A 10,866-nucleotide genomic window follows, 5' to 3' on the forward strand; every position below is an offset into this window, starting at 1 on the left:
CACAAAATAAAACAAACTATAAATAAAGAGGTAAATAAGTTCTTAAACTAGAGCTGGACGGGACAGAAGAGATGGGACTTGCCTTCAAGATGCTATTCCCTCTCTCCCCTATTTCAAGAGATTAATAAAGATATAACAAGCAAGGGAAGTGAGGGAAAGGGAGAAGTTTGTAAGACAAAGGAAGGAAATTAAGTACCTGTAATTTGTCAGAGACAAAGCAGAAAGTTTGTGTGCACATGCGAACAGGTTATGCTGTTAGCACATTCCAGTGATAAGTTATATACATCAAGACTATAAAAAGTATGTGGAAAAGACAAAAGCCTATTAGATCCCAGGAGCGAAAGGTAGAAGTTGATTGTGGGGTTTTCTCCCCGAGGGCGAGCAGAGTGTCAACAGTCTTTCGAATGTGACGAATATCCGACTGCAGGATGTCATACGGAGAGCAGAGGTCAGCCTATCCCGAAGGGCAGCCATTAGAACAGAAAAAAACAGTGCATAAAATTAAAAATGCAAAAATAGAAAGATATTGATAAATAAATTATCACAATATTCTAGCATAAACATGTAGGAACAATTTCCTCCTAGTATTGCCTTAGTCACTAGACATCCCAGCTTTCTTTTATTTCCTCTAAATACTGAAGCTAGTATCTGAATGTTAAGACAGAAGACCTCAAGCCTTCAAATCCTTCTAAAATTATGCCCAGATTCACAAGGGTGAGGAGGTGCATGTGGTCCACTTATTCCAATAAAATCTGCACACCTTTGTCCCTCTGGGCCTTAGTCAAATGTTTACATGGAACCAGTTGTAAAATCTAACTTACATAATAGCAAACAGTGGGTTAGAAAGCTGTTAAAAGCACAAGCAGCAGCAATATGAAGTCTCAAGAAAAAGTACTTAAAGAAATTGTTAGAAGTATGCAAAATTCAAAAAAATTCTAAAACCTGGTATTCAAATATCATCTTAAATGACAGCCTGGGATAGAAACTGAAAAAGTCAATGTAGCACTCAGTATACTTAATTTTAATAAAGTTTCTAAACTGAAGAATTTGACACTAAATTCCTTAGGTAGCATTTTAAGTTATTAGCAGGTTAGACTCCCACACTTGTTTTGGAAAGCATCAATGACTTCGTGTAGCAATTTACTCTAGACTAGCTATACAAAATGAAATGTAGTATGTAATAATAATATCAATATGCACACACAATATTTACCATTAAAATCAAATGCAGCAACTAGTACTTTCAAAATGCAATCTAAGATACACCATTTTACATTGCAAATGAGGCCCTACTATCAACAAAGATGGCGAATACTTACTGAGTAAAATTATACCAAGTAAGAAAGAGATCCCTTGTTTCAGAGGAACACTGTTTCTTTAGTAGCTTTTTAGTCTCACTTGCTAAACGAACTGACAGTACACCCAATAAATGAAGTCATTGAAGTTCAGATGTCTGTTTCCTGTTAGTGCAAAGTTTCAAGGTCTAGTTGGGAATACATTAAACTATAAAATATTTAAAAGGCTCTTCTATCCTCCAAAGTGACTAGCAAAACTGGAAGTCAGAACTGTCATTCATACATAAAAAAAAGTGACACTTTTTTTTTTTCTTTTTTGCTTACCACGACTGGTTCTAGCTTTAATAGGAATTAAAAGCTGCAAAATTTTAATTTTGTTACTTAGGCCAGCAGATACACAGAGGGGGGGGGAAACCACTCTGCCCAGCAACAACACTACTATTTTTACAGTCATTTTTCAGAATTTTTTCAACTCAAAATTCTAGTGTGATAATAAACTTCAGTGAAATTGTATTTGGCTTTTTCTAAAGGATGAAAATTCACAGACAGAACACAACATGCTGATCTTGTTTAAAAATGGGACAGGACTAGTACTGTACTCGAGAACATCTACATCCACAGGCTGCTTACCAGAGAAACTAGTTTTAGGGCAAACTACTCACAACTATCAACTATGTAATATATTGCACTTTTACCAAAGACACCAATAAAACCAGCAAATATTGAATTAATTTTAAAATAGCATACAAGAGTAAATTCCTACTTGTTGCAAATATATCCCAAAAATAAATATCTAAGATACACTGAACTTAAATTTATATAAAAATTTGTCAGAACTTTACAACAAAGACTTTTTAAAAAAATTTTGTCCAAAAAAACCTCCAAACCCAACAGTCCCTACTGCAGTCAAATAGTGCGGGAAGTAATTTCACAGTTAGAGAATGAGAGCTGGCAACAGGTTGAATTTTTACAGAGACTGAAGAACTTGCTAACCAGAGATTAACATACTAAGCAGTAATACAGGAGAAGTCAAAGTGTACAAAAACAGCCAACACATGCAGAAGCAACTTCCTATGGGAACTGCCATGCTGTGCTTTAGTGAAATTCAGTGAAACCTAGGGAAGCCTGAGAAATGTCTGATCATTTCTGGCTTATTTTTATGTGTTCTGTGACAATGGATAATTTGGTGTTACACTCACACCCCAACAAGTAAAATGTTTATATTGTATGTACTTTAAACTTCTGTAATGTAACTCTGGATAGTAACGGTGAACATATTTCCACTTAAGTTACCAGAATTTTACAGATGCTGTTAAATGAAAATACCAAACTAAAACATGACATCATGAAACAGCGAAAAAGTATGACCCCCACCGAAAGTCTCAAAGACAACCAACCAACCACCCATCCATCGCAAGCACTGCCCTTCTCATTTAGGAGACTGAAATTATTACTAGTAAGAATTAAAAAGATACATATACTTAATCATTACATTTATGGACTGACTTTTTATGTCAATGAAGCTATAGGATTAAGTCATACAGCTGCCAAAATCATGCACACAGAATAAACACAGTAAGACAGAAGTGGAACGACAAAAGCATAACCAGCTGTGTGTGTGCACAAACCGCTCTCATTCTATGTGCTCCTGCAGTGACTGTGGAGACAGACAGCATTTCAAAACCAGTCTCCTCAAATTTTGAGTCTGGTAAAAAAAGTCAAGAGTATATTTGCAAAAGTGCATTAAAGAATGAAGCCTGTAGTGCATATGCACTATACCCAAAACACAAATGAAAGGAAACTCATAATTATGCTTTCAGTACTCCAGCTGACAGCATACTGAACCACTTAACTCCATACTGTAGGCCAAAGAGTGTACATTACCAAGCCCAGAACGAAAGGGTGGAGAAAGGAGTCATACCTGATAAAACTTACTGCAACTTCATGGATGTCTCATGATGAAACTATGGAGAAGTAACTGATTATGTGAATTGATCAGAAAACAAGCATAAGTGGTAATGAAAATACACCTTGCATTAAACTGAGAAACATGATTACCAGCTGAACAACTAATCAGTGGAGAGAAGATAAAACACTTGACAGTCTCTGCTCGGTTGCTTCTTTTACTTTGTTTTGCCAGTTTTACCATACAAAAGTCTCCTGTTTTTTTCTGTTTGTTTTACTTAATTAGCAATTCCTACACTAACCCAAATCATATTGATTTTTAGAATAATTCTGGCTGACATCACAACATAGTGGACGTAATCTTCAGAGGAGGAGGTGAGACACAGTAATAGCTCCTGTTTGCAGGACTCGAAAGTCACAGGAAGGGGCACAGCTAAGCCTTTTGTAATCTGAATCTTCATATGATGACTTGAGATCCAAAAAGCCATTTCTTACTATCACACTCCTTTCTGTTCAGTGTGTGGACACCAACTAACTGACTGAAAATTTGAGAGACATGGCAGAAGTCTCATTCCCACCTGAGAAATAACTTGTCCCACTAAATTGTGCACCACCACTACAGACATGGTGGAACACAGAAGCTCAATAAACCTGCTGTAACAACTGGCTGTGAAGATTTCATTTTATCACTACCTTTTATCAACAGAAATTACCATTCTAGTATTCACCATGATAACTTAAGTCTTTCTTTCAAGCTATAGGAAGATTGACAAGGTGTGTCTGTCTATGTGGGGAAAGGTTTTACTTCTTTTTTTTTAAAAATAACTCTACCTAATTTCTCTGACCTGAAGAGGCCTCATAGATGGCCAAAAGATGCTCAAGTGCCTAAACTGTGAAGATATTACATTAGTGTAAGTTGCAGATCATAAAGATGAGTTTGTGTCTTTGTAAAAAGATAAATTGTGCATTTTGGCTCACAAACATTGAAAATGCCTTTTTGGGGTTTGTTTTGGTTTTGGGTTTGTTTGTTTTTTTTTTTGGTTGTTTGTTTGGTTGGTTGGTTTGGTTTTTTTTGACTAAATGCTTAGAAGGTCCTACTTCTGATATGCCAGATTTCTTCATAATTGAGAACTAGAAGAAATGCAGACCAAAACTCGTAACTGTTGCCCTTCAAATAACATTTTGCATTTACGACTTTGTTTTGGTCTAAATCTCACTTGTAATAAAGTATCATTCAGCCGACTACAAATCAGTTATTTTTTCCTTTTGAAAGGAACGTTTGCTAACATTACTGAAAGTGTCTAAGAACAAATGCTCGTAATACGGATTACCAAGAATAACAGCTACCAAGAATGAAAGCTAAAGCTTAATTAAGTTATTGATTTGCAGGTTAACATGGGAAAGCCTATTTCTTTGTTACTAGTATGAATACTGATTTGAATGTGGCAACTCACAAGTTAAAGAAACTTATATGAATATAAGACAAAAATATTCATATAAGTTTCTTTGCATATATTGTTACTGGTTCTATGAAAGAGCCATTCAGGCCAAAATACTTCCATAACTTTACATACATACTTATGTGATATTAATTCAGACTATCCTACTCATTTTTAATACCTTTGGGATGAGATGTCACTAAGAAGAGTAAAATTGCATTGGAACTGATACATTTCACACTTCGGAGGCCACACTTACACACAAAGATAAATAAATCAATAAAAGTTTTATTTTTTAAACCCAGGAGGTGTGAGAAGGTGGGTGCAATATAGGTGGACTGGGTAGGCATTATAGGTGGTGTCAGTAGCAGGTTCTTATGACATTAATAGTCTACTCCAGTGAATGTCACCAACCAAGTACTGCATGTCATTCTGAAACATGCAGTAGGACAGGCACCCCCTACTTACCACACATCTACTGCCACTTGCTTATTCAATCTGCATCAGTCAAAAAGTAGGAGTGTTTTTTTCATTCTATCACTAATACAGAGGAGATTAGGCAATTTGATAGTATTTAGTTAACACTGTAAAATAAAGTCTTCTTTTGTACTTTTTTAAGTGACCGAGATTGTACCTTTTCTGTCATATAACCTCCTGAGGGGCAGAGCAGACATTTTCTGAATCTTCAGGCTTTCGCATGCTTACCTGCCACCATCCCTTTCTCACAAACATTTTCTTTTGTCTCAAAAAATGATCATATACAAAGATCTCTGATAAGGCTCTACAGGAAAAGTTGGTGGCAAAACTGGACACAAGTTGATTGTCCTACAGTTCTCACACTTTTGATAGCCTACTGGTGCAATAAGAGCCTTGCTATTTAGTTTCTTATTAAAGGGTCAGAACCATACACTTAAAACATCGCTTTTGCATATGATATAGCACGTCCCTTCTGCATATGATCAGTAGCATCATATGGCCATTAACAGAAAGTGATTTCAACATGTCACCCATTGTACTGCAATTCTCATCTGGCAGGTAATGGCTTTCAGAACCACCTACATACCAGGTCTTTATAAAAAGAAGCTCATGTTCCTGAATTTTGTATTTGTGATTCTTTGGTCAAGATGCCAACTCCTGATACTTATTATGACACATTTGGATATGGATGCCAATTGCATTTCTCTGGATGCATCCATTTATGGATGAAGTTCCCCAGGATCACCCTGGGAAAAGTAATTTTGACCCAATAATTGAATGCGGAAAACCCAGAAGTAAGAGACCATGCACATCAGCACAACACAGTAATTACTTAGCTATTTTCTTGGTTTTATTTTACATGATTTAACAGGATATTATTCTAAACCTAGGGAGTTCAGGAAATGGCATATATTCTATTCTATTCCATTCCATAAGTAACTGAAAACAAACCAGCAGGAACTATGACAATTCAAAATCCTTAAAAAAAACCCCACGCAGCAGAATTTCAAGCTAATTCTCAGGAATTAAACAAGGACATAAGTATCACAGAAAAGCCTAATACCTATGGGTATTAGGATCCATAAGTGGAACCTATCCCTTTCCCATAAGATGCTTGTTTTTAAAAAAAGGAAATAATTCACTGCATTCCTTTTATTAGTTTGTCCAGAGACAGGCAACGTACAACTCATCAACCCAAAGTGGCATTAAACACACCATCTGTAGTTCTTTAAAAACTTTGACAGTTGACTGTCATATTTGCTATCATACAGCTTTGTATGCCTAAAACACATCCCTTCAACACACAGTGAAGTTCTATCATCTACCAGCTAGCTCTGCAACACAACAGATTTTCACAATACATAGCAAACATATAAATTTGCAAACTACCGACAGCTAATCCAAAAGAATATCCTCAGAATACTTAAACCTATTGTAAATTTACAATTGCAAGCTGTTCATTCAATGTGTAAGTGAATGAGTTTTTCCCTTCAAGAGAAGTTAATGCTTAGATTCATAGAGGATGTTTAGTTTACAAGTCATATTGGTAAGACCTGGCCTTGTGCTTAAGGCTCTGTACAACTCTGCAGAAAATATACCTTAATAAAATAAAAATAATCTAAAATATTCTACACTAATTTCAACGGAAGCATTAAAGAGGAGGGATAATATATAAAAATGTCTATTCACAGAAAATAAAAAGGTATTCTTTCAGAAAGCTTACTTATAGAAATGCAAAATAAAATAAAAAACTCAGAGTTAAGGTTTAGCTCACCCATCTGTAATATGTCACTGCAAGGATCTTTGTAAATATTTCTGTTCTATTTCCATTTCTGAAAGATGTCTGGACAACAATGAAAACAGCTCTTGGCCTTTTCTTTCCCAACAGGCTATATCCAGAAAAACCTAACTTGTATTCTAATTCATCAAATAATTTATGAGGCATCAGAAGACAATGAGTTTTGGGGCAGCTTAACAAACACTCCATGTCTACAAGACCACAGCACTGAGATTTTGATCTCCTTTGAAGTGAAATTTTACTTTTAATATGAAACCATTCTAACATAATAAATTACATCAGTACAAGAACTAAATCAACCATTACAACTTAGAGACGCAGCCCTTTACATTGAATTCTCAAATTAAATTTATGACGAATCATTCATTGGAGCTGTAAGATAAAGTCTCCCCCTCAAAATTCCTACAAATAGCAAAAACGATCTGTTACTTTTGCTGTCCTCCAAATTAAGGGCAAAAAATATAGATAAAATATAAAGAATTAAAACTGGAATTCTTTCCCAGTGTGAAATCTTTGCATTACCATCTGCTGCCCAAGGGGGCGGTGGGGGAGATACACAGAAAATATTCTGTCTCAGTGTTCTTGAAACACAGACTAAAAAGAACTCAGCCTTCATTATACTGTCACGTGTAGGCAACAGTGAAAACACATCATGCAATTTTCATGTATTCAGATCAAAAAGACCTTGTGTAACACTTTTATCTTCTTTTGAGGGTCATGTATTTGAAATTAACTTTTTCTTAATAGGTACTTCTAGACCATAAAGGAGTCTTGGGAATATTCCCAATGCAACTCCAGAATTCATTACATTAGTTATAAAGATATTTTCCCTTCTTAATATGAGAATAAATTACATGATGAATGCTGCCATTCTTAAACGAAAAGCAGAAAACATCAAGCACTTTCCCTATTTCCAACTTCCAAAACACTTACATCTACCTTACAGAACCTTATTCATACATTCATTACGTAACACAGAGACAATGCTTTTCTTCACATCACTGCAGAAGTGTTTCAGTACAAGAGATGAGTGTGTTATTAGTCACTTTTACAATGCATACAACATTATTACTTAATATCGGAAAAAAAGGAAAATCAATAATTAGAAAGAATGAAGTCCATATTCTAAAAGCACTAGGTAAAAATGCAGTTATATTGTGTAATGAAAAAATTTAGCGAACTTTTGCCTAATTACATATTACCTAATTACCATATTCCTTATTTATTTTCCATGGCAAAGATAAGGAGGTACTGGGGATAACAGTGAATTTCTAATTTAAGACAAAAGTTGCAATTTTTAAGTGCTATGACATAAGCCACTTAAATGCACTAAAGTAGTATTAAATCACATTATTTAGATCAATTTTTTAAACGATATGTCTTCATTGCTGAAAAAATGTAAAATGAAAAAAGTCATCCTTCAGCTTTAAATTCGTGTGTTTTGCATTTTTGATCATCTAGAAATGACAGACTTAATTAAATTACCTCTGGTATCCCCAGTTTTCTACATGCATCCAGAAAGTTTTCCACATTTCTCCTGCATTTGGCCATGCTAAGTTTAGGCTGTAAAAACAAGAAAAAATAATTTATGGCAAAAGAAGTAAAAAACATTCATTCAGTCAATTCACCTATTGCATTATTCTTGTACTGATGCACCATTTCCGTATTTCTCCTGAAAATAATGCATAAAATTCTGCTCAACTTTTCTTCCTACTACTCTAAAAACATCATGCCTACAAATACAATCTGAGTACATAAGCTGTGGATGCCATGTGCTTTTACTTAGTTAAAGTTGTCAGCACATTTAGATCTCTACTTGTTCACATCCAGCTTGTGAGGTTCTAAAACCTGCCTCTTACGATGATTTGTGACAGATGACATTGATTTTCTGGACAGCAAGTAAACTGATGAAGGATTTCAACATACATCATGGAGAACAGACTTAGCTGTAATTAACAGGCTCTTACTTTTTAAAATTTTTATGTACTCCCAAATGTATAGTAACTATACACAATTTTAATGTCTCTGAAGAAGAAATTTCCTGATACTGTATAAATTTCAAATACTTCCATAATTTGTCTCACTCAGGACTATTCGCCAAATACTTACAAAAATATCATGTTACTAAAATAAAAGCCAAACCAACTCACTATTTTACTTTTTCAAAGTAAGATGTGAAACAATGGTAATTCCTGAATATCCACTTAAACCAAGAATTCACTATTGTAGCAGGGACTTTAAAGAACTAATTTTCTAGGCTAAAGTAATTTGAAGGCTGTTTCAAGCATGAGAACATCATCAATATAAAGTTGAAACAAAATGAAAACGGATTTAAAATAATTGCTTTTTGTTATAGAAAACACCGCAAGATTTTAAAAAAAAAAATAAAATTAAAAAAAAAAAAATCAGTAACAAAACGTAAGTTCTTGCCCCAGCAATTCAAGTTTGCATATTTTGGCATGTCATACTTTTACCAAAGACAGAAGTAATTTAAAATCAAGCAACAGCAAAAGAAACTCCACTAAGCCATCTGAGAAAATGTCTTTTTCTTATCATCTGTATTCTGGGAATTTCTTACAGGTTGCCTCTGAAATCCACAAGTTATTCTCAGAATCCAGTATCAGGGTGTACCTGGCAAATTTTTACCAATGTATACATTCAAAAAAAGGCAGATAGTCTAAAACCAAATAAAACCTCTTCAGAACCAGACTGGTATCAGAAATCTGGAACAATGATCTGTTCAAGAAAAAGACATCAATAACCAGAGAAAACACTAAGAAAATTAAGTTTCACGAAATGCACACACAGAAATTACATGAATTTTATGTCCTGAAATCTTCAGGTCCTTAGGTTTGGCAAGCAAATATTAACTCACTGCAGGACACATTTCTATTCCATTCTGTCTGCAGGTAAAAGGAATAATTTCTACATTTAACCCAAGAGGAAGAATATGCCAATAAGCGCTCTATGTGCTTTAGTCACGACATCTGCAAAGCCACACAGTGCTAAAGTTAACCTCTTATTTTTTCAATCAACAAACAAAGGGCTAATTTTCTTTCAAAAAGGGTCTCCTAGAATAAAAATTTGTAATCACAGAATTTCATACTGTACTGAACAAAAAGGCCATGATGAAAAAAATCTGATCTATTGCTAGATCAGAGAGGCAGGATAATTTTATTGACTTATAGGTATGTGTGTGTGTATACATAATGACCATTTGAATTTGTAATAATGTAAATGGTGCCCCTAACAGCAAAGAACATTCGTTGAACAGCAACCTGTTTTATGTAAACAAATATCATTTGGCAAAAATCCAGTAATTTGTTAAACATTCCTCCACCCCCCACCCCAATGCAATAAGAAACATCCAACTTACAACTGCTGGTGAAGGTACATGAATACTTCCTACAGACCGAGGACGAACGTGGTTTACTAAATGGCAGAGAACTACACCATCCATTAGAGCAGACCCCAAGTCTTCCGGCAAACAAATCTTTAGTCTTGTTTCAATGTTCTGCAAATAAAGAACACGTGCATACTTTAATACAGAAATGGATGAAGGGGAAAAAATATATATCCTCATCTTCTACGCTGTAGACACATAGCCAGTTTTAAAGTTTTGATTTACCAAGAAACACACTTCCTTTATATAACTAATTCTTTAAAAACTAAAAACCAACCTCCTCTACCATATGTTGGTCACTGAATTACATAAACTTCTTTAAAAGAACTCAATGCTTCAAATGCTGCTGTCATAATATGTATTTATTTTTATATATACATATAAAAACATATATGCATGCAATTAGCCACATGATTGCACTACATGTGGCTCCTTCCTTTCACCATTCCCCCCAAGTCTTCTACTTATCCATCTCAAATTTACTTTATCATCAGCACTTTGAATCAGAACTAGATTGTGTTAATCACTGTACAAGCAGAGAGTAAAAGG

At 34.7% G+C, this 10,866-nt stretch overlaps 1 protein-coding gene across 1 annotated transcript in view; it reads right to left on the reverse strand.

Annotated features, from left to right (window-relative positions):
• Positions 1-247: 247 nt before the first annotated feature.
• LRCH1 (leucine-rich repeats and calponin homology (CH) domain containing 1) overlaps positions 248-10,866 on the reverse strand; it is a gene marked incomplete at its 5' end in the record, with an annotated part of 55,552 nt that continues 44,933 nt past the window's right edge. The window contains 3 exon segments of the mRNA XM_009706268.1: positions 248-454; positions 8,400-8,477; positions 10,291-10,428. Coding sequence (XP_009704570.1) covers positions 248-454; positions 8,400-8,477; positions 10,291-10,428 — 423 coding nt within the window.

This window comes from Cariama cristata, unplaced genomic scaffold (assembly GCF_000690535.1).
Source record: "Cariama cristata isolate BGI_N322 unplaced genomic scaffold, ASM69053v1 scaffold29568, whole genome shotgun sequence".
NCBI lineage: Eukaryota > Metazoa > Chordata > Aves > Cariamiformes > Cariamidae > Cariama > Cariama cristata.